Consider the following 27,577-nt stretch of genomic DNA (forward strand, 5'->3'; position numbering starts at 1 on the left):
CTGCCAGACCAGCCTGCAGCCCCGCAGCCCCACAGCCACCCTTAACCTCCACGCTGCCTGGGCTCCCGGGGCCACCCGGTCACGTTCTCCACACTGGCTGCACCACTGTCTCCAAAGCCGACTTCAGCTCCCCATCTCTAACAAGTGCCTACGTGTCTTCTATAGGATTCCATCACCCGGACCAATCAGGTCTCCCCCAGACGTCCTAGAGACCATCCCCTCTGCACATATCCTCTGCTACCCTCCAGCCGGCTGCGCCCGCAGCACATAACCTCCTTCAGCCGTCCCGGGTCCAATCCCAGCACATCAGTCTTCACTGCACGGCTTTAAGGTCCTTCCAGAACGCCTGACCCTCAGCAGCAGCCTGTGAGCTGCCCTGGGTCTTCACCCCTGCGGAGGCAGCCCTGAGTCCTCACCCCTGCGGAGGCAGCCATCCTCCCGCCAGGTCTCGAGTGCTCCACCGAGCCCCTGCCATGCGCTAGGCCTGTGCCAGGGGCTAGGGGACAGCTGCGCACAGGGCTCAGGACGCTGGCCCTCTGGGGCTGATGCGCCAGCAGACAGACACAGCATGGACGCGGACTCGCACGCGGGGAAAGAGCGCAGCAGCTCCCCGCCCCGCCCCGTGTCACACAGCTGGGCACGCACAGCCAGGGCCGACCCAAGAGGAGACATTAGACACCCAAACCCACGGGTGCAATGGAACGACTTGTCTGTGGTCTCAAAACCTCAGGCACACCAAGAAAGCCTGAGACAAGCGCTCTCCCGCAGTGAGGGACGATGGGACGGGGGGCGAGACCCCAGTGGGGACAGCAAACAGGTAAGAGCCTCGTGTCCTGAGGCACCTGGTGGCTCAGTTGGTTGAGCCTCTGCCTTTAGCTCAGGTCATGATCTCAGGGTCCTGGGATCGAGCCCCACATCGGGCTCTCTGCTCTGCGGGGAGCCTGCTTCCCTTCCTCTCTCTCTGCCTCTCTGCCTACTTGTGATCTGTCAAATAAATAAATTAAAAAATAAAAAAGAGCCTCGTGTCCTGTGGTCTCCTGGGTTGTCATGGTATTTGCTCTGTAGAGTAGCCTTGTGTTTAGGACATACGCCCTCAAACATTTAGGAACAAAAGGGGAATGTCTGGAACAGACAAATGATTCCGGGAAGACTCGTCCGCGTACGAGGCAGGAGACGGATGGACAAGGACAACAGCCAGTGGTCGCTCCACGTCGTAGGAGGAGGCACGACGGAACTTCTCGGCTATTTCTGATTTTCTCCCATGACAATTAGGAGCAAAACGAAGGACAGGGAGGGAACAACACTGAGATGGGTAAGGCCTGATCAGCGTGTTCTACATGGGCGTCAGGATGAACGAGCAGTACCCACCCGTCGTATCTGTCGGTGTTGATCTCATATAAAGTCTCCTTGGCCTGGTTCGCATGTTCAGTAACTGTGAGGAAAAATAACATTATGTTATATTGTTATATTATATGATATATATCTTTTATATTATAAGCACATTATTTTAAAGTTTTTCCTTATTACCCCGGTTATGCTGAAACTTATTTAAATAATACAGAACTCAAAGAAAATTTTAGAATATCTGAAGATATAAGAAAAAGGAAACACGAGTCCGCAGACTGTACTCAAAGTAAGAAACAAAACGCAACAGAAACGCTACTCTGCGTGGAGTTTTGTACCCCAGACTTCCCGACATTCATCCCAGACACTCTTCAGTGAAAAGTTCTCTGGAAAGACCACATTAAGGTCCACGTGCTGTCCCTTCCGATTCACGAGGACATGACTGCAGCCCCGTGTTTCCTGCCGGTGGGCATCATGCTGGTTCGACGTTTGCTGTTCTAAAATGTGGCCGCGCACCTCTGTGCCTGTCACTCGTACGCCCGACTGTCGTCCTGGGCGAGAGCGAGAAAGCTGGGGTACCGGGCAACCCCCGCTCAGGAAGTGTGCACAAACCTCAGAGCACAGGGTCATGGGGAGGAGAACGGCGTCTCTGCGTCCCCACCCAGCGTCGAGCATTTGCACTAAAAATCGGGGCCATGAACATGGCGTCACATGACATTTCTTCAAGTGTCACTTGTTGTGAAATTCTTCCTCAGTCTTACTAACTGCTTTTCTCTCTCCTTGTAAGAACCTTCTGTCCCTGATCTTCACCCTTTCGTCTTCTTAGCTTTCTCTCGAGTGTCTCTTACGCCACGACTTGGTTAGAAAAGTATCCATTCTTGGGGCGCCTGGGTGGCTCAGTGGGTTAAAGCCTCTGCCTTCGGCTCAGGTCATGATCTCAGGGTCCTGGGATCGAGCCCCACATCGGGCTCTCTGCTCAGCGGGGAGCCTGCTTCCTCCTCTCTCTCTGCCTGCCTCTCTGCCTGCTTGTGATCTCTGTCTGTCAAATAAATAAATAAAATCTTAAAAAAAAAAAAGTATCCATTCTTTATATCGTATTGTTCTCATTCTGGTATATGAAACAACGCATTTTACTTTGTTTAAAATAAACTTGTAAGATAAAACCTTGTCTAGTGATCACACTTGAGTCACTCTCAGATTTACTTGCATATGTTTAATAGAATTGATACTTTACCGATTATTTCGGTGGTGATGGAGGCTAAGGTAAACAGTGGTGCCACTTTCCGCTCATAGATCCGCTTGCCTTGTCCCTTCCCTCCGAACGGATTAATGAACACCAGTAAATGCTTTGGTCTCGATGCTACAAAACAACGACGTGCAAATCACAGTGAACCCAGCAAGTGGCAACAGGAAAGACTGCGTCGCTGAAGGAAATCTAACGACTGTAGTTTGAGAACCCTGCTTAGTACTGCCTGGTAAAAAGCATTTAACTTAAGGTTAAAGAATGGTGCTGAAGAGTTTCCTAATCTACAGGCAGGAGAGAGTGGGGGTCTATCAGAACGGCCAAGAGCTCCGTGGATCTGCGAATCCCCAAGAAACCAGAATTCTGATGGAGACACTGTCTCCTGATGAAGGGTCCTATAAAATGTGACTTCTGGAAGGCAAGTCTGCAGAGAACAAGAAGAAACACGTGCAGACGGGACCATTAGAAGAGACAGACGGAGAGACAGAGATGACGGAGAGACAGACTGTGAGACACCCAGACAGCCCGTCAGCCTCGGGCCTCAGCCCCGTCCAGAGAGCGTCTTCACCTGGCTCACACCGACATTTGTGTTGGGGTCAGTTCAGATAGATTCTGACCCTCAGAAACTAACTTTACTGGCAATCAATAAAAGTAGCAAGAAAGTATATCCCCCCCAACCCAAAAAACTGAGAACCTGAGTCCGCACAAAATCCTGCACACAGAAGTTCACAATAGCCCCTGAGTGGAAACACCCCACGTGTCCGTCCACTGGGGGCTGACACCCCAGACGCGGTCCAGCTGCACAATGGAATACTACTCGGCAGTCAAAAAGGTCAGACTACTGGTATCCTGCCAACGTGGATCCTGTCAACGCCGTCACTGGGCGGTCTACAGCCCTACCTGAAGGGGCCCCTGTGATGTGACTCCGTCCATGGGGTGGCTGTCTCTGCTCCGACAGGAAGGACCACGAGAAAACTCTGGGGCGATCTACATCTCACGGGGCTTCGGGGGACACAGCTACGTGCGTGTGTGTTCCAGCCGCACTGGTCTCAGCTCACCGTCTGTCTACTCCACCGCATGGGATTTCTAGCTCAGAACCGCAGGCAAAGGCTGCTCTCTAATCCACAAGGTGCCCGCTGACGCGTGTAAAGCAGCCCCACCTGTCCCTTCCTCTGAGACTCGGCAGAGACTACGATTCACTAACAGACAGATACACAGACGCTGGCAAAGAAAGAACATAAACCGCCAAGCCCTGCGGCCTCCACGCGGCGGGCGTGTGCCTGTTCGTGATACAAGTCTTACACGTGTTCTGGATGGTTGAAAACCACAATAAAGTACTGGGGGAGGTGTATGGTAGAGGAAATCAATTAAGCCAAAAGTTGGTTCTTTAAAAAGACTCATAAAAATGGGGTGCCCAGGTGGCTCAGTGAGTGAAGCCTCTGCCTTCGGCTCAGGTCATGATCCCAGGGTCCTGGGATCGAGTCCCGCATCGGGCTCTCTGCTCAGTGGGGAGCCTGCTTCTCCCTCTGCCTGCCTCTCTGTCTCTCTCTGACAATTAAATGAATGAAATCTTTAAAAAATAAAAACAAAAATATTCATGAAATTGACAATTCCCTAATAAAGTTGCTACAGAGCAAGGGAGAAGCAACAAATCAGTAATCACCAGGAATGAGAAAGGGGACATTACCCCAGAGTCTGCTCATGTTACAAGGGAACAGAAAGGATTTCTTAATAATGAATTTATAAACTTGGATAAATGGACAATTTTCTCAAAAAATATAATTTACCAAAGCTGGCAAAAGAAATCGAAAATCTGAATAGTCTGATATTTAATAAGGAAACTGAAATCATTTATGAAAACCTCACGAAGAAAACCCAGGCCCAGACGGTTTCACCGGGGAGTGCTTCCAAGGACGTCAGGAAAACCACAGCCCCACATCGAGGGAGTGCCTCCACGGAACGGAAGGAAGGGGAGCCGCTCCGCGACCAGCACGGGGGACCAGAGCCCAGGAGCAAAACTAGTCCTGAGCTGCACACACGGCTCTACTTCTCCCCAAGCCAAGGTGCAGAAATCCTGAAGAAAGTCAACAAGTCAACTCCAGAAACCTGTAGGAAAAGTGAGCAGGCAAGCCAAGTGGATTTCCTGGGAAGACGGAGGTTTTACACGCGAGAAAGCAATAATTCACACCTTAACTCCAAAAGAAGATGATCACACAAGCACCTCGGGGGATGCGGAAAAAGCATTTATCAGATTAGACGATCAGCCGTGGTTTAAGAGAAAACAAAGTCTAGAAAGCTAAGAATTAGAAACGAACTTCCTTAAGATGTTTTTTCCTGATTTTTAAACTTGTATTTATTTCTACTTTTTTTTCACTGAGCCACCCAGGCGCCCTTATTTCTACTTTTTAAGGAATCTCTATCAACCTGGCGCGGGGCTTGAACTCACAACGCCAAGATCAAGAGTCACTTGCTCTGCCAACTCAGCCAGCCAGGGGCCCCTTCATATGTTTGTTGGTTTTTTATCTATCAAAACCCCAAGAAACATCATTCTTGACAGTGAAGTGTTGAAAACTGGCCCCGTGAGCAGGGCTGAGGCGCTCGTCCCCGCTGGGACCCGCTGCAGGGCGGACGTGTAAGAAAGAGAAAGAAAGGCGCGAGAGCTAAGACGAATGAAACAGGACTGCCCCTACTCACGGGGACACGATTCTGCTTAAGGAAAATCCAAAAGAATCATCAGTCCAGTGAGATTAATAAGTGAATTTCGCCGAGTCACTGGACGCAAGTGAAACTCTCTGCAAGTTCGACAGCAAAGCAAGAAGTGAAGACCCGCGTGAGGCGCCACCGTGCACGGGGCAGGGACCGTCCCCCCGGCCGCAGTGGGGGTCGAGCACAGACCCGTACCTACACGAGCCGTCGCCACTCAACACCAACCCCAGATGGACACCGTAGGTCTGAATGTGAACGCTAAAGCACCACTCCGGGGGGAAAATATCCTCGTGGCCCTGGAGCAGACAAGGACATCGGATAGGACGGGACTGACCACGAGAACTGGAAGGACATGAGCGTCGAGGACGTCCATTCACCAGCCAGAGCGGGACAAGGCAAACCCCAGAACGGAGAAGGTATCTGTCGTGCATAAACCCAATAAAAGGTCTGGATCCACAACACGCAAAGAGTATCCGCGTAACGTGGAGAAAAGACCGACAACCCAACAGAAAAACGGACGCAAGACTTGAACACTCCCCTTACAGAAGGGGACTTCCAAGTGGCCCCTAAACATGGGAATGGACGTGTCACCTTCAGTAGCTGTCAGGGAAAGGCATGTCAATGCCCGAGCGCCAGGCGCTCAACACCCATCAACAGGGCGACAGCTTTTAGGGTGTGGGCGAGGTGCGGGCTGAGCAGGGCCCTGCAGGTCTGCTGGGGGGAGCGCTGCTGGCACCGCGGTCTGGAAGACGGTCTGATGGGGTCTACCAGGGAAACACACACACGCCCCCCACCCCAGAGACTCCTCTCCCGTGGACACAGCCAAGAGAAAGGCCAGCATGGGTCCACACGAGACATGAGCCAGATGTTCCGAACGACACGGTCTGCAGAAGGGACGAACCGCGGACACCACCCGGCCCTGCGTGCTTCGCTTCACAAACAGAACGCGGAGCCAAAAAGCCAGACACAGGTGTGTCTGCAGTACGACCTGACGTCTACGAAGCCCAAAATGAAGCCAGGCAGTGGTCACCCCGTGGGGGAGGGACAGGGGGTGCTCAGTGGGCCCCAGGGGGCTGGCCGGTTCTGGTGTGGGATCTGGATGTCGGTGACACGGGCCAAGCTGCACGCGTGGGATGTGGGTGCTTCCCGGGGTCTAGGCTGCTTCTGGGAGGCCACAGACAGATAACACAGGGTTAAAATCAAGAAAGACCCGAGGAACAGATCCTCCAACACCTGCAGGTACGAGGAGCCATCTCGGGCCAGGACATCTCTCGGAAGCTCATCTGTGGGCTACGCCACCTTCAAGTAAATTCTCACTTTTTGGATCCAGACGCCAAATTCACTTAAAAAGACTGAAAACCACCCCTCTACGCGCTGTGTTCTGGGGTTAAAGCTGAGGAACTGACCAGACTACGTACTGAGTCTATAAGCGAACGGCGCGAACGGGGTCACGGACGCACTCTTCCAAGGAGCTGGACAGACGGACTCTCCTCGCCCAGCAACCCATCCGCGTTTCGATGTCGCCCCCCAGATGTTGGAGGTGCGTCCCCATGACCTGCTTGACTCCCTACATTCGCCTGCAACGCAGGGACCCCCATCCCCATAGCCCAGAAATAGAAACCGAGGCTCCGCAGGTCCAGGGACCCGCACCCCGGGTCCCAGCTGGTCGGTGAAGTGCCCTGGCCCCGGGAGGCCATGTGGGGGCAGCCAGCGACTCTAGGCTGGTCCTCTGATGGGTACATGGGTCAGTCTGCCCATGCCACACCCGTTTACCCCACAGGTTACAGGCAGCTGTGCAGGCGGCAGCGGAGCCTCGTGGGGTGGGGTGGGGGCACCAACGCACGTACTGAGCGCCCCCAGAAGCTCCTGCAGGACGCGCAGCCACAGGTGACACAGCGGCTCCTCGGCACAGCAGAAAGTGACCTGCGCCCACTTCCAGCGGCGACGGCGGGCTCTCTTCACGCAGTGCACTGCGGAGACAGATGGGGGGCAGGTCAGAGCGCAGCCCCGGGCCCCACAGCTCACGCGGAAACCCCTCCGGGCCCGCGAGCGACGTCCAAGGCATTAGGAAGAAGACTTGCGTCTCCGTTCTTTTAACCCATTAAGAAAACAAAAACAAAAAAACAAAGAAAGTAAGAAACAAGATGATCGAAACATTAATTAAAAGTTGATCTTGGGGGAAAATTGCATAAGGCAGTTTCTAAAAGATTTAAAAAAAAAAAAAGGAAACACTGAGCTTGTCAAACGAGTGACTAAAAACTCGCCTTTTCAACTGTGTGAAATCAGCGAAGACGGGGGCCGGGGGGGGGTGGTTTGCTCCGTCACCTGTGAAAGCAAAGGGCTTTTCCATCTTCTGCCATGTTCCGCTGCTGTAGCGCTTCCCGTGAGTGTCTGTTTCCTCTACGGTGATAATCTCGGAGATGGGCACACAGCAGGCATCTGTAAAGACCACATCCTCACATCAGATGAACTGCATAGAATTCACAAGAATACAAGAAATCCATCCCAAAATGCTGGGGCTGTTCTGCTTTAATATTCTCGTTAGACATCCAATAAAAAAAAAAAATCATATGTAGTTTTATTAAACTCAGAGCTAAATGCGCTCGGGAAACTCAACGCTATCGGAAGAGGGACGTTTATCCAAGTCGGCAACGCAGGCTGTCTGCTTTTCCATGACCTGCTCCGCTGACTTTCTGGCCGGCTTCTGTGCTCAGTTTGGGCAAAGATGTTCAAGACACAGTGTCTGTCCTTAGTCTGGTTCAGCAATCCAAGTGGGAAGGAAGCACGTGACGAACCACCGGGCAGGCGGGACCCAGGGCTACCGCGTGTGCCCCGCAGAGTCAGGGCCCCCTGTGGCAGAGGCCAGGGGCGGCGGGGGCTCTGGAAAGGCCTGACGGGGGTGGGCAGGCGTCAGATCGGGGAGGACGGCATGGGCTGGGGGCACACGGCAGCCCATGTTGTCGACGGCGGGAAGCCCGGCGGAGGCCACTCCACAGAGCTGCCCAGACGGCAGAAGCAAGCCGGTACCAGCACGGCTGGGGGGCCCGGAAGTGGAGACCCGGACAGCGAGCCCCCGTCGCACAGGCTGCACTCTGGAAGCATGTCCGCGGACGGCTGCTAGGATCCAGCAGAGCAGAGCACCATTAACTTGTGGCTGGTCCCAGGCTGGCTGTCACATGGAGCTGGAGAGCTCGCTTTTGGCCGGGGCTCATAGAAACCCACCACTGGGGCATTTCAGCAACTTCCCGCGGTCTGGAAGTCACTGCCCGCGGGGGTCAGGGAAGGCGCAGATGGGCGTGGGCCTCAAGGAGCCCTAGAAGGCTGGGAGGGGACGGTGCCCAGCAGGGCCAGACTGGCCGGGAGCATGGGGCAGACAGAGCTTGGAGAGGAACCAGAAGTGGGCGTCAGAGGGCAGCAAGGGCTGCGGCGCACCGGGGGTCAGAGGCCGGCAGGGGGGCGGCTGTCACGGAGCCCTCCCTCCAGGGCGCCCTGCCTTCTCCCTCCCAACGCCATCCCACGGCCTGCCTCCCCACGTCCTCCTCGACCTCTGGGGCGCTGGCCTGCCCTCCTTCAGGCCCCACCGAGTCTGCACCAGTGTTTCCATGCGGAGGAGCCGTCAGGGGTCGGTGTGTCTGGGGCACCGAGCAGGGCCAGGCTCGCGGCAGCGGCTCGGGGATGCCGTGGGAAGAGTCGGGGACCCGCCCCTTAGGGTCTCACGCTCCCACGGCCATCTCAGACCCTGAGAACAGGCGTCAGGCGCGGTCGCAGCCCTGGGCAGTGGTTATACCTGCTGGTAAGAAACAGCCCAGAGGCTATCAGGACAGGCTAAGTGCGCAGTCAGTAGGGCAGAGGCTTCTCCATACTCAGACGAACCAGCGGATTTAAGAAACCGCACGAGACACCAGTTGTCGTATTACGCGGTTAGGTTAGTCCAAGTCACACATGACCCAGGATAACGCACGTGAGAGTCTACGCATCAGTAATTCCTAATCCTGCTCATTCGGTTGGACGACTCAGAGGGCCGAAGGGGGAAGCATGAGATGTCAGGATGTCGCCCCACACCCTGCTCCCGGTGCTGGCGCGCCCAGGGCTGCGGTCCCCCGGACTCCTGCACGCGGCTCACCCGTTACGTCGCACGCAGCTGTGACAGCACCCCGCTCGCTCGGGTACCCACCGGGTGCCAGACCCGCCCCCATCACAGAGGGGCTGCGTGGGGAGATGTTGGGGTGACAGGGCACAGGACGGGTACACAGTGTGGGGCTGGAGGCGGGGGAGGGGGGGTCAGGGTCTGAGCAGAGACCACAATGAGGCCAGGACAAGCCGCTCAGAAGGTGGCCTGGGAGAGAAGGAGGAGCCGAGGGAGGGATAGGCCTGGAGGGACAGGACGGAGGGCTTGGAGGGCTTGGGGCTTCGAGGCTCATGGAGTTTTCTCTTGGGAGAGCTGGAGCTCAGGAGGCTCCCGGGCAAAGGGAAGCCTGGGTGGACGCAGGTCTGCTCTTGGGTCACCAAAACTGGGGGACAGGACAAGGGACACGATGCAAGGGAGGGACTCTGGGATGAACCTTCCTGTCTTCCTCTACGGTCGGCCTCCCCGTGCTTCCTTGGGTGAGAACAAGACAAACACACGGTTGTTCACACGAGCATGGCTTGTGTGTGGGATGCGTGCAGGGACGCACAGAGCGGTCTTCTCTCAGGGGATCGACACCTGCAGGGAGGTAAAAATCCCTCCTGTGTGGACACTTCACTGAGGACTGTCAGGAGGGGAGTTCCGGGTCTGGTCTGGGGGCTGCCCCTTGCAGGAGCACAGGAACCCAGGGGCCGGGCATGCGGAGGGGCCGGGCACGCGGAGGGCAGCTGGCCCCGGCCCATCGGTCAGCACCGTGGCCACTGGCTAAGCCTGCGTTTCTCGGCTGTGCATGAGGATGACCGTGTCGAATGGACGGGGTTTCGGGAAGTTACATAAGATCAGGGCTGAGACAGATCTTCTGTCTGTCTGAGACAAAAGGCCGAGGCTCCGTCTCCCCCAGGCTCCTGTCCCCTCCTCTGTGCCCAGCTGAGGACCTGCCTTCAGGGCCCGGCGCTCCTTTCCTTTCTAGTTCACTGCACATTTGCACATCAAGGGCAGAAGCCCCTATTCTTCAAAACTCTCCTCTCTAAGTAGGAGGCGAAGAACTCCACCAAGAACCTGAAAAGACAGACAGCAAGTGCGTGCAGGACACAGAACACGTCCCCCGGTTCCATCAGTCTCCTCTGAGGCTCACGTGCTGGCCCGCAGGGGCCCTCGGGAGGGACAGTGCGTGTCATGCAAACACGCCAGGCACGAGTGGGAACGACAGCACATTGCGCGTGTACAGAAAGCAGAGGGAGGCTTGCAAACAGTTAACGGTGGGACGTTGGTGGCACTTCATGTTCTACACAGTATCAGCACTTCTCTCGTCTCTGCCCGCGTTCTTCATGACCTCGCACTGCAATGTGAGATTAGGGAAAAAAGGAACGGTCTTCTGGAAAAGAGCAGCAGTGGGATGAGAGATCCTGTGTGAGCAAAGGTTCCTTTCAGGAGGGGCTGGACCTGGCTGGTGGCCACAGCGCTGGACAGGACTCACCTGGACAGGACTCCCCAGACGAGGACGTGGGGGCCCAGGGCACACACCGGCCCGGCCCACAGCCTGGCCTGCCCCCTGCAGCAGCTCCCCCAACCCCCACCCTGCTATCAGGGGCGCAGTACCCCAACCCCACCAGAGTCTGCACTTGCAAATGCGCTAAGCATCTTCCCGGGGAAATGGCCTCGGATCTCACTCCTCGTCACGGCCTCCTTCGGGCTGGCACAGCCCCATCTGCAGAGGGAGCGACCGGCCGAGGCTCCCAGGAGTCACCCAGCTGTCGCTTCACAAAACAACAACCTGACGTCTCCTCTTCAACACCTGGTGAGATCGCTTCTGGACTGCACAGGTCCCTCCAACGGACGGAAAGGTGCTGGCAACCACAAAACTCCCTGAGACTGGGCTGCTCACCGGAACCGTGGGCACCTCTCATGGTGGGGCCATCCTGGCCACAGCTGGATTTGGGCAGCATCCCTGGGCTCCAGCCACAAATGCTGGGGAGCAGGGGTGCCTGGTTGGTTCAGTGGGTTAAAGCCTCTGCCTTCGGCTCAGGTCATGATCCCAGGGTCCTGGGATCGAGCCCCGCATCGGACTCTCTGCTCAGTGGGAGCCTGCTTCCCCCTCTCTCTCTGCCTGCCTCTCTGCCTACTTGTGATCTCTGTCTGTCAAATACATACATAAAATCTTTTTTAAAAAAAACTGCTGGGGGGCACCCCAACATTGCTGGACATTGGCCAGCATCTCCTGGGGGCACCGTCCCTGGAAGAGAACCACTGTCCGAGGAGATCACTGTGCTCAGCAACTTGTTCTTTACACAGAAAACACAGGAGGAAACGAGGGCCAGTCTTGGGGACACAGGGGATGGGGGGCATCTCCTGTACGTGTGTGCGCGTGTGTCCCACAGAGGCCTCACACCCAACCTTCGAAATCTAAACCTATCTCTCCCCGTTTGCTGCCCCTTTCCAGAAGCTTCCCTCCCCGCTGTACCCCCCGCCAGCGAAGAACCCTCCAACCTCGCACCCACGGCACAGCTGCCCGGGAGCCCTGCCTGACTCCTTCCCTGCCTTGGGGTCCCCCGAGTACACGTGGCAGTGCTCTGTTCGAATCTTTCGCGGGGACATCCGGCCGCTCACCATGCAGAGGAACCAACACCCGAGCCCGTGCACCACCCACCTTCCTGGCAAAGCCTGCGACTGCGGGAGCAAGTGCAGGACCCAGACCCCCCCACCCCCCGCTCTCGTCCCGGCGCCCGCGCTGGCCCGAGACAGCAAACACTCAGGACGACCGTCAGAACAAGCACAGACGCCTCCAGCACTACTTGAAGATTTTCAGCACGAGTTCAGCCAAATCCTAAGGCAGCCGGATAGAAGTGTCCTGGCCCTACGGGTACCGTGCATCGGACCTCTCTACAGCACACAGTTACGACGCCAAAATTCTGTTTTCAGTGGTGATTTTTAAAACTTCCTGAGCTGGGAAAAGAAGTCTGTCCGGGTGCCCCCTCCCCCACAATAGGACAGACACAGGACGCGACCTGACCCGGCTGCTGTCCTCGACCACAGGACAGTCCCCCCATCCCTGCTCCTGGGGGGCAGCAGGGAAAGAGGAAGTAGGCTCCCACCGTCTCCTCGCCGGCTCAGGTGACATCACACGGGAGCCTGCAGCCGCCTGGGTGCCCAGGAAGGGCCACCCCGTCCCGATTCAGGGACGGTTCCCACAGTGGGTGGAGCCCTAACTTCGAAGGGCGGGGGGACTGAATGGGGAGCCATGGGGGGTGGTCTCCTCACGAGAGTAAAGAGAACGATCGAGGCATCAGATGTCCCAAGTGCCACCTGATCCCCTCCCAGATGCCTGTCTGCCAATACGGACTGGCCTGTCCATTCTTCCTGCTCTGAAGGCCCCAGGAACGCTGTCCTGGCTCTGTGTGCACATGTGTGTGTGCTCACAAGCAGCTGGGGGAGGGACTGGAGGCAACACCGCCGCCCCCGCCTGGCTCCCAGTAGAGCGACCCCACTGCGTAGTCACCTGCCCCTGGGTATCACCCTGACCCCTGGCCCTCACTGTCCACCTGCTCTCCAGCCCTGGGGGACGCTGGGCGGTCACACACACAGGACTTACTATACGGGATATACTATGGCTTGGCCACCGGGCCCCGCCCGCCCAGCTCTGTCCCCTCCTGGGAGCTTCCCCAGGCCTCCTTGCCTTGGCTCACCTCAGCCTCGTGCTTCACAGGGTGACAGAGCATTCCACAGACCCTTCTAGAAAACTGACCCATTCGAGAGGCTCTGACATAACTTCCACGAACATCTGCTCGTCACACTGACTTTCCCGAGAAGGCCTTGCTATGCCACCAGACAAGAGAGTTTTAAACAGAGGACGCCCTGTCCCGGGGCCTGCTCCCCTGGAGTCGGGTATCGGCGTCCCAGACGCGACCCGGGGCCCCCCGAGCTCCGTGCCATGAAGCAGCAACCCGAAGGCCAGCATCGGAGAAGATTTGAAAAGACGTCTACAGGGGCGCCTGGGTGGCTCAGTGGGTTAAAGCCTCTGCCTTCGGCTCGGGTCGTGATCCCAGGGTCCGGGGATCGAGCCCCACATGGGGCTCTCTGCTCAGCAGGGAGTCTGCTTCTTCCTCCTCTCTCTGCCTGCCTCTCTGCCTACTTGTGATCTGTCAAATAAATAAATAAAATATTAAAAAAAAGAAAAGAAAAGAAAAGAAAAGACGTCTACGACCTTCCCAATCACCCCTTGGCGGATTTGGCCCGGTCGGCACTGCGAGCCCGTCCTCAGTGCTTCGGAAACACCTCGCGTCATGCAAGCCAACAAGTGCGACACAGGACATCACATGCGGGCAGCAGCGGGGTTCATCCAGACACACCTCTGCCCGGTGCCCCCCAGGGCAGGGGCCTCGCACGCAGCTCCAGGTACGCTGGCGACCTCCCTCCTGGCTGCTCTCTCTCTCTTCACGCCACTAAGGATCCAGCTATTTCTGGTTTTGAAAAGACCTGAGTTGGAATCCCACAGAAACAGACTGTCTGACAACCCGCTACGAATAGTCCGGATTTGGAGAAACGCACGTGCAGGCGAGGTCGGTTATAAACACGGAACTGCAGAGAGGCTTGTATCAATGACAACGGTCTCTCTCTGCTTCCGGAGGAAGAAAAACAGTCCGGCTACAGGGAGAGCCGCTTGTGTTCAAAGAGTAAAACGGGGAGACGGGGTGTTGGGTCATGACACCCAGACGGGCACCGCCACCTCCTGGGCAGACAGCGCCGAGGGCAGCACCAGGTCTGGAGACGCGGCCCGCATCCGTGCTGGGAGAAACCACAACCTGGTGAGGAAGACTCACAGGCTCTGCGGCAGGTGTTTTCTTCCTTTTGTCCTCCCCTTCCTGGGACACGAAACGGTCCATCTGTCCCGCGTCGCAGGGATGTGAACCCTAGACTAGTTCAGGGTCACGTTGCTGAAGTTTGGAATTGAAATGTTAAGTAGCATCCACTTCTGCTGTAAAAACTGAGCCAAGCGGGGTGCCTGGGTGGCTCAGCCATTGAGCATCTGCCTTGGGCTCAGGTCATGATCCCAGAGTCCTGGGATTGAGCCCCACATCCGGCTCCCTGCTAGGCGGGAAGCCTGCTTCTCCCTCTCCCACTCCCTCTGCTTCTGCTCTCTGACAAATAAACAAATAAATAAGATCTTTAAAAAAAAAAAAAAACGGAGCCAAGTCGAAGTCAAGGAAACTACAGCAGAGGCACATGTTCAACCAAATGAGAAAAGAAAACCAGACATTCTGAATACCTACTTGATATTTTTATCTTACAGTATTAAACATAAACGAATCTCAAGGGAGGCCACAGGCTCTGGCCGCTCCGCTCCGCTGACGACAGTTCGACCACTTCCCCACCGCGTCACCGGTTCCAAAGGGGCAGGGAGTGAGCTCACCCGGCCTCCGTGTGCGACCTGCACGTGCTGGCCTGGGCCGTGGCCTGGCACTCGCACTCACGTGGAGACCGTCGCGGTCCCTCGCACACACCGCCAGACACACACGCCCAGCAACCTTCCTCCCCTGGGGTGTCCCCCACTTTGCAACCTAAACCCGGCCTCCTCGACGCCCCCACCCACGCACCGGCCTGGGCTACGGTCGCTGCGCATGCGCACAAACGTGCCTGTGCGCTGCCTCCCCGAGGATGAGCCTGCCTGTGTGTCCCCACGGGCCACCGCCTCCGGGCACCTGGAGCAGCCCTGCCGTGGGATGGGCGGTGACACAGCCACGGTGCCGGCCGTGGGGAGTGAGGTCTGCGCCGACTTCACACATGTGGATGAGCCTCACGGCGACGCCAGGGCGAGCAGGCTCCCCGCCTTCCAGACGGCGGACCGCACAGGGGACTTCACGCATCTCGCTTCTCTGGGAAGTCGGACGACGCGTCCGAGCCACAGACGGTGAGTGGCAGCCCCAGAATTAACTCTGGCAGAACGTGGTCCTCTCCGCAGCGCCCCTGCCCGCACCTGGTCCCCAAGGGTCCCCACCTCAACCCCGGGCTGAGACAGGCCACAAGGAGAGCACGTGAACAGCCACAAACCATTCAGAAATGGGTGAGAAGAGCTTTTTTTTTTTTTAAGGGGGGGGTATTTTATTTATTTATTTGACAGAGAGATCACAAAGGCAGAGCAGCAGGCGGGCGTGGGCGGGGGGAGCAGGCTCCTTGCTGAGCAGAGAGCCCGACATGGGGCTCGATCCAGGACCCTGAGACCATGACCTGAGCCGAAGGCACAGGCTTAACCCACTGAGCCACCCAGGTACCCCAAAAAGACCTTTTTTAAACCATAATCCAGCAGCAAGTACAGCATGCTATGTGGGAATATCTAATTGAAAGGACTTAACACCTTCATTTGTAAGAACGTCCTTGTACGGCTGTCCCAGGGTAGGCCATCTCGTTAGGTCTCGAGCATCTCATAAAGAACCCTCCTGAGAACGCAGCTCGCTGGAGCCAGAATGTGCCACAAGCTGCCCCGCTCTCCCTATCAGACCTCGGCAGGACTCCGACACACCTCTGTGAGTTTAAGCTCCCGGTGACGTCTTCCAATAACAATAGGAAACCCATTTTAAGGGCCGCTGGTCCTGGTTAAGATATTATAATTATTACAAACTCAGAAAAACGTTCTCATAAAGTCCTTTGCAACCCCGGGCTGAGATGTTGCAAGCAAATCTCCACTGCAAGTCCGAGAGCTCTGCTGACAACAGGTGCAGCGCCCGGTGCTTCCCTCACGAGGATGGGCTTGTGCTGACAGGCAGCTACCCCCCGATAAAGGTGACGACCAAGTGGCCACCATATTCCAGCAGAGTCACAGGCGATGCCCACGAGACCACCAGCTTGGAGAGAGTCTGGGCAGAGCCAGCCAGGGGCAGCTGAAAGTGCTCTGCCTTCTGCTGTCTGCCCTGTCGGTTCTGTCTGGTCATGACCCACTCAGACCCAATCTACTCGACAGTCACGACTCAGATGAGAAGGAGTGCCCGCCGTCAATCAGCTTTCCTGCTCCAAGTTCCTGGGAAAACCTGAGCGCCCACAGCAGCCTCATACCCAACAGGAGAGGGACTTAGTATGTGTCATGAGATGGGGTGGGGTGGAGACGGCCGGAGCACGCCACTCCGCAGACCCCCACAGACACGCAGGATGCCCAGCCGGGACCAAAGTGAAAGCAAGTTCACGATCAGGGGCGTAGCTGCGTTCCATGACACAACATCACACGCCAGAGCCCTGTGCAAGAGGGAGCAGGCAGGACAGGCCAGGAGGGGCCACTGCACACCCCCTTCCTGCACCCAATGGTATGGCCTGATGGGCTGGGCCGAAGTCTGAGCCTTCTGTGCACTCGGGAGGCAGGTGGGGGATAGTGAGGAAAAAAGAAGACAGATTGAAAAACCCTATGTGGTCTAAACTCACTTCAAATCTAACAATGGAACAGGTAGAAAGTAAAAGACACGTCATACAAACATTAACCAGAAGAAACCTGGAGTTGGGGCACCTGGGTGGCTCTGTCAGTTACGTGTCCAAATCTTGATTTCAGCTCAGGTCGTGATCTCAGGGTCGTGAGATCGAGCCCCTTGTCAGGCTCTGCACTTAGCTCAGAGTCTGCTTGGGAGTCTCTCTCTCCCTCTCCTTCTGCCCCTCCCCTTCCACTCGTGTGTGTGTGCGCGCGCGCGCGCACACGCACGGGCACATGCATGCATGCTCGCTTGCTCTCTCTCTCTCTGAAAGAAAGGAAGGAGTGGCTTGTTAACAGATAAAGTCGTCCTCAGAACAAAGAAAACTACCAGAGACAGAGACGGACGTGACATAATGAAAAAGAGTGAACCCCAAACGAAGATACAGCAATCCTGAACATGTATGCATCAAACAACAGAGCAGGAAAACACATACAGCAAAAATTTATAGAACTACAGGGCAAAATAGAGAAGTCCACAGTTGGGGCGCCTGGGTGGCTCAGTCACTGAGTGTCTGCCTTCGGCTCAGGTCATGATCCCAGGGTCCTGGGATCAAGCCCCACATCGGGCTCCTTGCTCAGCGGGAGGCCTGCTTCTCCCTCTCCCATTCCACCTGCCTGTGCGCCCTCTCTCGCTGTCTCTCTGCCAAATAAATAAATAAAAATCTTAAAAAAAAAAGACAGAAGTCCGTAATTACAGTTGGAGACTTCAACAATCATTAGAACAACCAGACAGATGCACAAGGATAGTAAGAACCACCACCACCATCGGCCAACAGGACCCGTCACATTTCTCCAGCAACACAACACACCCTCCACCATGGGCCGCGGGCCAGATACCACCTCAGACCAGGTCGCCTCAACCCGTCCCCCTGCCCTTCAGCTACTTCAGTCTTCAGGGGGTGTAGGCAGGTTTGTGTGAAACTTGGACCAGCTCCGATGCCCGAGCCCAGTCGGCACGTGGATATGCTGTTCCTCAGAGGGAGGGCCGGCTTTCTGCTAACAGACCAGGGCGCAGTGGGACTGGAACCCAAACGGTGTGTCTCCTAAACGCAGTATCGGTTTTTCCAGACGACCAGATTCGTTTGCTTGCTTGTTTTGAAGGTCAAAATATTTTTAGCCATTTGGATCAGCTGCTTTTACAATACATCACATGGCTGTTCCCTCTTCACAAATAAGGATTTAGAGCAGGGTCAGCAAGCCGCAGGCCAACGCCAGCCAGCTGTCTGCCTTTATAAATAAAGTTTTATTGGCACACAGCCACAGGAATGCATTCACATACTGTCCATAGCTGCTTTTATGCTAGAACAGCAGAGTTGAGGAACCGCGACTCCCAAAGCCTAAAATATTTGCTATCTGGCCCTTTAAGAAAACGTTTGGGGCATGTTTTAGAGCAGCAAATAAGAGTTAACCTTGAGTAGCCTCAGAAAAATCGGAATGTTTCTGATCACGTTGGGCTACTGCTCAATCAGGGAATCTGATAGTAAGGCTGCTGCTGGCCGGGGCCTGAAGAAGCCCCGAGGGCGTGTCCGCTGTTCGTTTTCCATCACCTGTTAAGGCCGCAGAGGCTGAGCCCCTCTTCCTTCAGGGTCTCCTCCCCAAATCGGGAGACAGTCTATTCTTTTCTGAAAAAGGTCGATGGGATGGCCATTTGTTCCCTACTTGGATATACTGAGATGCCTCCCCGTCAGGACGTGCAGGTCATAGCTTTGCATGACCCGACGACCTGCCTTACTCGGGGCTTCCGGATGGGGCACTAAGACTCCTACGGAACACATAGGCTGGGCATGTGGTACGTGGGCCTTCGGAATCTGTGGTGTCACCCTTCAGGATTGTGGAGAATCTGTGGGCTTTGCGTAAACTCTTCCACTTCCGAGTCACCCCCAATGGTTTCAAACCCACACCCTTCAGAGAAAAGCAGGGGTGCTGAACAGTGAACAGAGGAAGAGATCCCTGGGCGCCCCTCCCCCGCCTTTTCCTGCACGGGCCCTGGGCCCTGGGACCTGCCGTGATGCCTCCTGCCCGCTCCTCCCGATGCTTGGTGGGGGCACTCCGGAGAATGGGGCGAGCGGACACTGGCTCTTCCCCTCCGAGAGAAAGCAGGTAGAGACGACAAATACATTCAAAAATCTAAAAAGCAAAACTCACAGAGCAGAGAGGTGCCAACAGAGCCACAGGAAACTCAGAGGATGAAGCCTGCTGAAGGGCCATGTCCTAGCAGGGCTGGGCCTGGAAGGGGGGTACGGTCTGTAGCAGGGAGCAGGAGGAAGCGTCTGGCAGAATCAGAGGCAGCCAGGAGGGCAGGTACCGTGGGGCCAAATCAGGGAGGCTGAGTGCAGCCACATGCCTGCAACAGGACGCCCGTGGGGCCAGAGAATGGCATGCGTGGAAGAACTTTCTAGCAGAGCCTCGTGGCGCTGCACCCAGCTGGCTGCCTGCACAGGGCTCATTGTGCTCTCCCGACTTCTGACCCCAGAACCTAGGTTCAGCCATCCCAGGAGTGTTCCAAGGAGGTGACAGTGAACGAGAGAGACAGAGACGGGGGAGGCGCAGAGGTGGGAAGTGGGAGAAGGCATCCAAAGCCGTCTGTGGAGAAAGAGAAGTACATGCAGGGGGTCGGGGTGGGGTGGGCAAGAAGAGGCATGAGACTTGACGGGCGGCAGGCCACAGGAGAACCCGCAGCCGGCGGGTGGTGCCCGGGCCCAGGACCAAAGCTGAGATGCTGCTGGGGGGCGGGGGGTGAGTCTGGGAGTCCGCGATGCTGCTGTCTCCAGCGCGGAGTCAGGTGTGTTTGGAAACCTGGAAGCTGAGCTCAAGGGAAGTCACGACGCAGACCCAGCCCTGGGTCCACCTGGTGCTGACGGCTGGGACCGTGGGGTCAGCCCAAGTCCGTAAGAACGAAGGGCACCTTATTCGGGCCCAATCTGTGCGATCACGAGATACATGCTGAAGGCAGAAACCAGCTGCATTCCGGAAGAGAGTCCGTGTGCCGAAGTCTGGACCGGTAGAGAAGAAAGAGAAATTGGGGGAAGAGAGGAAAGCCAACACCATCAGCAGTGTCTTAGCAAACACACAGAAGACGAGCCTTCTCCACCATCAAAGACAGTTCCTCAAATACTAGTGTTTTTCCTTGACATAAAGGTTCAAACAGGAGACTGATAGGTCAAATGATACATCCTTTTTTTAAAAAACACTGTCAAAATATTGCCAGATTAATTTCCCAAACCCGCGAAGCAGCTCAGCGGCCCGTCGCACCTGCTCCTTCTCTGTGCTGTTTTGCTCTCGGGATCTCCCCAGACACTCATCACCCACCCTTGAATTGTGCTCTTCCGTGAACGGCCTATACGTGTTCTTTGCAATGGCTTTTTAAAATTAATTGACTGCCATATCTGTTGCAAATATCACTCCCATAATTTTTTAAATTATGGAGACTTACCAAAAATAGGATAAGATTTTTATTTATTGAAATAAAATAGATCCTGACCTAGATTTTTCTTTTTGTCTGGATTCCATGTTGGTTAGTGAGGTCTTCCCAGATTGCAAAATTGTCCTCTGTTTCCTTTCTATCTTTACACGGAAATCTTCAATCCGTCCAATGCCGACTGAGGAACTTTTACATCATCGACTAAAAAGGGCCTTTGTAGTGTTTGTGTAATGAAATATTGCGCAACCAAGAAAAATCATGTCTTTTTTTTTTTTTTTAAAGATTTTATTTATTTGACAGAGAGAAATCACAAGTAGGCAGAGAGGCAGGCAGAGAGAGGGGGAAGCAGGCTCCCCGCTGAGCAGAGAGCCCGATGCGGGACTCGATCCCAGGACCCTGAGATCATGACCTGAGCCGAAGGCAGAGGCCCAACCCACTGAGCCACCCAGGCGCCCCAAGAAAAATCATGTCTTAAGACATAGCTTCTCTATGTTAGCTTTCGACATAGCTTTCGACTCTTTTTTTTTTTAAAGATTTTATTTATTTATTTGACAGAGAGATCACTAGTAGATGGAGAGGCAGGCAGAGAGAGAGAGAGGGAAGCAGGCTCCCTGCCGAGCAGAGAACCCGATGCGGGACTCGATCCCAGGACCCTGAGATCATGACCTGAGCCGAAGGCAGCGGCTTAACCCACTGAGCCACCCAGGCACCCCTAGCTTTTGACTCTTAACTACGCATCCAAGAGAAAGGAAAGCATATGCTCCTCAAAGGGACTTGTACACAAGTGATCAGTATCTTTATTCATACAGCCTAACACTGGAAATGGTCCTGAATGGATAAACAAACTGGTTTTCTCATACAATACAGTTATTACTTTGTAACAAGAAGAACCAACCATTGATACATGATGAATTGCAAAAAGATTAAGTGAGACAAAGAAGCGAGAGACAGAGCACATACTGCATGATTGCACTTACAGGAAATTCTATTAGAGGTCAACTCCGTCCCTGCGGATGCAGCAGCCCAGAGACGGAGGGATGGAGCCTGGCAGAAGGTTCTGGGCTGATCTGAGTATCCTGTATCTTGATGGGAGGAGGCTTAGGCAGGTGCATATGTTAACCAAAATTCACCAAACTATACCCTTAAAACGTGTGGATTTTAGTGTCTGCAAATTATACCTCAATAACGTTGACTTTTTTTTTTAAGACTTTATCTATTTGAGAGAGAGTGAGCACGTGCTCGTGAGCATGCACGAGCTAGGGGGAGGGGCAGAGGAAGGGGGACAAGCAGACTCCCTGCTGAGCTGGGAGCCTGATGCAGGCAGGACCTTGTGATCATGACCTGAGCCAACGCCAGACATCAGATGGTAAAGCTGATTTTTAAAAGTCACATTTTAAGTGCGTAAGGAGTATCCCTGAACAACATTCTGCAGTATGTTTCCCAAGCTTTTCCTTCACGCGCATTTACACAGACAAAAACACCAAAGAGTATTCACTGCCTAAGGATGAGACTAAGGGTGATTTCTATGTACCTGCTTTTCTGTCTGTGTTTCCAGATTTTACATTTTCTGTCAGCATCTGTGGTTTGCCTAAGTTTTGCTTGGCACTGCCAGGCGGTATTAGAGAAACCCTTTATCGATATAGCAGTGACCTGGCCAAGGAGCTCACCACCAGTGGGGGTGGGGGGGCATTCCAGGAGGGGCTGGTGGGAGGGAGGGGAGGGTTCTCCTGCAACGGTGGAGCCTGGGTAGCAGTGTCTACCCCGCCCCCCCAGACACACGCATGTGCACACACACACAGAGCCAGCACGTGCACGCGCACATACACAAGCATGCAACATACACAACACTCCTGCCAGCCCCAACCCTGAAAGAAAGCATTCAGAGTCTGAGGGTATAACCCAGAAACAGCTACAGTCTGTTTCAAGTTCAGCTAGCCCGACCCACTTTGAGCCAGGAAGCCTCTGCAGAGTTTCCTGTTTTCAGTCGGCTTCACTTCCGACCAAGCTAGCACCCAGGGGCACCCGCTCTTGTAGCATCTCTCGTAGCATCCTTAGGGGCAGAGCAGCCCTCTCAGGGACCAGAAAACCCTGCCCCTCCCAGTTCCCAGTCCTAACTTGGCTGTCCAACCCTGAGCCACGTTCCCACACAGTGACCTGCAGAGAAATGAGCGCCTGCCCTTTGCCTCTGTGGGCAGTTCCAGCTCTTGTGTCTGAGAACAGGAGTGATACTCTCGAGACGCAAGAGGGCCAATGAAATAATGCGACTGGCCGCACCCCACCCAGTGCGCCCCCTTCTCTGACCCCCTGCTGTGGCACACCCATTGAACCCCTTCCCCATCTGTCCCGGGGAGCGAACTGAACCCATTGTCTCATGGGCTGGGGCACGGCGGCCCAGCTGACCCTACTGATCTCCAGCATGCAGTCATCTCCCACAGGTCTGCTTCCTTTGGGGAGTGCAGGGTAATGCCCCCCCCCCCCCCCCAAAGAGCTGGTGCAGCCCTCTCAATGCCGCTCACTCAGTGCTCTGCACGCTGCTGGGAAGTACACCAGGTGACGGGAACAGGACTCTTCTGGGACGAGGCCCACCCACAGGGGCTCCCTCAGCCCCTGCCACCCCAGGGAGGGAACCAAGCTCTGGGTGGAGAAGCTCTGGCTGAGCCGGTCTGAAGCACCTCCACGGTTTCTAAGAGCCAAACAACCACCACCCCAAGAAAGAGGACTGGTGGCTGGGGACGTGAGCAGCCAGGGGAAGCGAGCAGCGCCCCCGGTCTGACAGCCAAAAACCCCGGGCAGGCAGAGGGCACCCACACAGAAAGCAGGCAGGGAGGGCCTTCCCACCCGGACAGCCCACGGGTGGGGTCTGCACGGCCACTGGCTGGCTGGAGACCCACCAAGTTCACGGCCGGACCATGAGCGGGGCAGTGACTTAAACTCTCCAGAGCTGGGTCTCCCCAGCAGTCAAGTGTAAGAGCTGTCCTGCGGGGTCGTGAGGGAATGGGACCCAGAAGAGCAGCGCGATGGCTGCGAGGAGTCCCCATCCTGCAGCCCAGACACTGACACAACAGCTCGAAGCCCCGGGGGCCAGGCCAGGCACCACTCACCACCGAGAGAGAGAAAATGAGCGCGAGAGAGGGCCCTGCTGGGTGGTGCCAGGGGGCCCGAGGGTGAGATCTGAGGCAAGACGTTTCTCCCAAAGGGACCTCAGTAAGATCGCACAGACTCTAACACCCCGCCAGACAGGCTCTCTACAGAAAGGGCTTCTGGTGCCCAAGACCAGAAACCAAGTGCTGATCTTGGGTCGGAGGCCACCCTTGACCTTGGCCCCACCTCCCTTCCAGCTCTGCCCACCCCTCCTCCAACCTGCTGAGCCTCCCCACCTCCGCTCGGGAAGCGCCTGCAGCACCCTGACCGTCCCCAGGGCGTCTAAAAGGCATCCCAAACCCTGTCCAGGAGAGAATCCCGATCTCGGCAATGCCCACCTCCAATAATTAAAACAATATATATATCCCCGTGGCCCTGACTTCAGTGGGCTGTAAATTTGGACCATGCTCCCCTCTCTCAACTTCTGCATTTTATGCAGACCCCGCCCTGCTCACCCCCACTCTGACCCGGACTGCGTGGGCAGCCTCCCCACTGCACTTCCTTTCACCTCTGTTCACTCTGCACGGATCCTTTAGGAAGATGGGGCTGGATAAAGCCCTCCTGCGGCTCCCAAGCACTCACAGAGGAAGGGAAATCCTACCTCAGCCCCCGGGATCCACAGGGCCCCACTTCCTCTCCCCCACCTCCCGGGCTGGTCTTAGGGCCCCTGCTGTGCTTCCCACCTGCACCCTCTCTCCCCAGGGACACGGTCCCTCCAGGTCTGCAGTCACATGCGGCACCTAAGGGAGGGCTGCTGGCTGCTCCTCCACCGCAGCCACTTGCCTCCTCCTGCGGGGGGGCGGGGGGCGGGGATTCTCCTCAGACATACATGCCTCTGCAGGCGGCCCCCTCCGTCTCCCTTCCAGGGAAAATGACCCGCTGCGGCAGGGACGCTTCGGCAGGGAGGCTGTCATGTGCACTGAGCCAAGGATAGGATACCAGGGCACCCTTCCCAGCAGGCCCTCCATGAAAACTTGCACAAGACCAATGAATGGACTGGAACAAGCGCAGGCTGCCCAGTCCTGGGCTCCATCTGCCTGGGAAGCCTCTTCCCTCTCCCGCTGTCCACCACCGCCTCGGGCAATCCTCCCCCTCCCTCCCGGGATCAGATGACAGCTCCCTCCTCAGCCTCTGCCCATCCCTCGCCCGCTGACAGCTCTGCTGGGGCGCCCCGGGCCCCTGCTCCTTGGGGAGAGAGACTTGAGCCGGGTGTGTCCTTTCCATTTTTATCCAAATTACACTTCTCCGAGTCGGGAGGGCCTCTGAAGGTCATGTAACCAGCCTGTTTTGTACCAAAATCAACTCTCCCCGGAGCGCCTTCCTCACTTCACCGCAGGAGTCCCCAACCCCGCAGGGCTGCCTCGTGGTCTGGGGCCCCGCTAAGGAAAAGCGTCCGTCCTTGGTTTAAACCGAAACCGAGTGCGGGGCGCCCGCACCCCTCGGGATCCATCCGTGACCAGTCTCACCCAGAAGGTGCCCTTCAGATCCCCGCGGGCCGGTCTGCGCGAAGCAGCCGCGATCAGGCGACCCCGCCCCGCCCGAGCCTCCCCCGCCCGGGGCGCACCCGCGCAGGGGACTGCGGGTCCGGCCCTCCCCGCCCGCACCGCCCCGACTCGCCCTTTGTCACCGGGTCCCCGGAGCGCACGCCCCCGCCTCGCCCCCCCCCCCCCGGCTCCCCGGCCGAACCCGCGGGCCGCGGCGACACTCACCCGCGCCAGGGGCGCTGGCTCCGGGCCCCGGGCTCCGCCACCAGCGCAGCAGCGCCCGCGCGGGGTCCAAGCTCACGGCGCAGCGCTGCCGCTTCACCCACAGCACCGAGCGCAGCGGCTCCGCCGCCCCCATCGCGCCCGTCGCCCGCCGGCGCCGCCTGTTCGCCGGGCGCGGGGCGGGGGCGCGGACGCCGAGGGGCGCGGGACCGTTAGCGGCCCCCCGAGCCCGAGCTGCGGCGGCGGCGGCGGCGGCGGCGCGGGGCGGGCAGGGCGCGCGGGGCGGGCGGTGCTGCGTCACCCCGTACGCAGGGCGGCCGCGTGGGACGCGGAGGGGGCCGGCGCGGGGGTGGGAGGGGAGGGGAGAGGAGGGGCAGGGCGGGGGTGCCGAGGAGGGGGCCCGCGGCGCGAGGTGGGGGTCCCAAGGAGGGGGCCCCGGGAGCTGCAGGGAGTGGGGGGATCGAAGAGGGGCCGGCTGGCAGGGGGCGACGAGAGGGTCGGCGTGGGACCCAGGAGGGAGCTGGGGGCGCGAGGACAGGGCGGGGGAGGGGCGAGCGGCCCGGCAGGGCAGTGGGCGGGACTCGGGCCGAGCAGACCCCGGGTGCTGCTCCGGGATGGTTCCGAGAGCGCAGGCCCAGGAGTAGGGGGCCTCCCCTCGCCGCTGGTCTTGGGGTCCGGGTCACAGTTGCCAGGCGGGGGCTGGAGCTCAATAACGCCTCCTTGGTGGGTCCTAATGACAGGTGGGGTCGAAATGGCTGGTCCTTCAGGGGCTCAGAAGTGGTGCCTGAGCCGCCTGCGGACAGGCCTGGCCCTCCGGGTGGGCGAGGGACACCTGTGTCAATCCGGATGTGGCCCCGATGGGCGGCTTGATGTCCTCCCTAGAGCTGGGCTGGCCCTGCCTTCCTCTCACACGTAAGCTCCAAGGCCTGGACAGGCGCCTATAGGAGGTCCGAGCCCTGTTGTCCCCCCACAGACTACCATAGGCTTCTGTTTATAGGCCAGGGAGGCAGGTGCCGCCTCCCCACATCCTGACTCAGCAGGGATGGGACGGAGCAAGCGCCTGAGGTAGGCAGTCTGGGTTCAGGCCCCCCTGTGCCCTGCGCACCCAGGCTGAGGACAGCTTGCCTCTGAAGAGGCGCGTCCTGCTCACCGGGCTGCCAGCGTCTGCCGTCCTTTATTGCTCACCCGACTACATGTCCTACCCAGGTTGGGGCTGCAGAGAGCGGCTAGGGGTCCCAGAGCCCCTGCAGCCCCTGCCCCAGGCACTCACGGCCAGCCTGCGAGGGGAGGGGCCTGCACCCTGCAAGGAAGGCTTGCTGGGGGAGGTCTTGCTCCTAGGGGCCTGGGATAAAGCAGGGGTGGAGGTTGGGGGGGACACAGGGAGCTGAACCCTCCCCTCCTGAGTCGGCCCAAGGAGAGGGAGGTGTTATTCTGACCCCTGTGCCCTGGATTATTTTCCTCCTTGGAGGCCCAGCTCAGCCACATGGGGGGTCTTCCTGACCTCCAAGCTAGATGGACCATGGGAGCCCTCTCCGGCCCTGCCTTCAGAGTATGTCTGCCCCCCCCAGCTCCGGAGGGCAGGGACCGGTCGATCCTGTAGCTCTCGCGCTGAAAACAGTCTGAGTGCGGGGTGAGCACGCCGGCGTTTGGTCCATGACGCGTCAGTCCCCAATTTATCAATGAAGAAGTTGCAGCTCAGGGAAGCCGAGAAACTTGTCTACAGGCAAGGGGCTCAGAAGTGACAGAGGTCTGACTGCAGGGGCACAGCGAGCCGTCTGCCTCCCCCTCAGCTATCCCTGCCCAGCCTTGCTTCTCCACGCTCCCCTGGCAGGAGGCTTCCCTGCAGATGGGAGGAGGGCGGGCCTCATGCCTGTGCTTGGCACTGGGTAGCCACAAATACAGGCCTTACCCTGCCAGCTCCCTGTGATTCATTCCTCACTGGGAGCCCAGCCCCTGTTCAAGCCAGGTGCAGGCAGAGCGAGGAGAGGGCTGAAGGCCGTGGGTGAGTCCGAGCCCTGCCCTTGGGCAAGCCGTCCCTGATCTCCAGCCCAGTCGGGTGGATGAAGGAAGGCCTGCCCTGCCTCCCTCCCACGGCTGCTGCTCTGAGGTTCTGGAAATGTGGGTATGAAACTTCTTTGGAAGTCGTGTGCCAGCACCAGCGGGGGAGCTGGTGTCAGCGGGGCATCCATGCGGGAGGATGGCAGGAAAGTGTGGGTGGGCAGGCAGGGAGGGCTGCAGTAATGCCCGCCTCCCTGCCCAGGCCGCCTCCTGTGGCTTCCCTGGGCTTGGCTCCCTCTGCCCCTCCCAGCTTATTCATCTAGAGCCTTTAATGCCGCACAGCAACTCATAAAGGCCGTAGCCAAAGTGGGAACCCAGAGAGGACGCGGACCCCACCTCTGCGGGGGGGAAACCAGAGCATCCGCCCCAGAGCACTGATGAGGCC

The 27,577-nt window shown here is 57.3% G+C and overlaps 1 protein-coding gene across 3 annotated transcripts in view; it reads right to left on the minus strand.

Annotated features, from left to right (window-relative positions):
* CERK (ceramide kinase) overlaps nucleotides 1-25,401 on the minus strand; it is a 39,486-nt gene extending 14,085 nt beyond the window's left edge. The window contains exons 1-5 of one of the 3 annotated variants that reach the window (XM_047742454.1): nucleotides 25,138-25,401; nucleotides 7,619-7,732; nucleotides 7,141-7,263; nucleotides 2,579-2,704; nucleotides 1,369-1,432 (exon numbers count right to left, since the gene is read on the minus strand). In XM_047742454.1, coding sequence (XP_047598410.1) covers nucleotides 1,369-1,432; nucleotides 2,579-2,704; nucleotides 7,141-7,263; nucleotides 7,619-7,732; nucleotides 25,138-25,270 — 560 coding nt within the window. In that variant the 5' untranslated portion in view covers nucleotides 25,271-25,401. The remainder of the gene's footprint in view (nucleotides 1-1,368; nucleotides 1,433-2,578; nucleotides 2,705-7,140; nucleotides 7,264-7,618; nucleotides 7,733-25,137) is intronic. The other 2 variants (XM_047742455.1, XM_047742456.1) reach the window with 2 other exon arrangements.
* Between the last annotated feature and the right edge of the window lie 2,176 nt (nucleotides 25,402-27,577).

Source organism: Lutra lutra, chromosome 8 (assembly GCF_902655055.1).
Source record: "Lutra lutra chromosome 8, mLutLut1.2, whole genome shotgun sequence".
Lineage (NCBI taxonomy): Eukaryota > Metazoa > Chordata > Mammalia > Carnivora > Mustelidae > Lutra > Lutra lutra.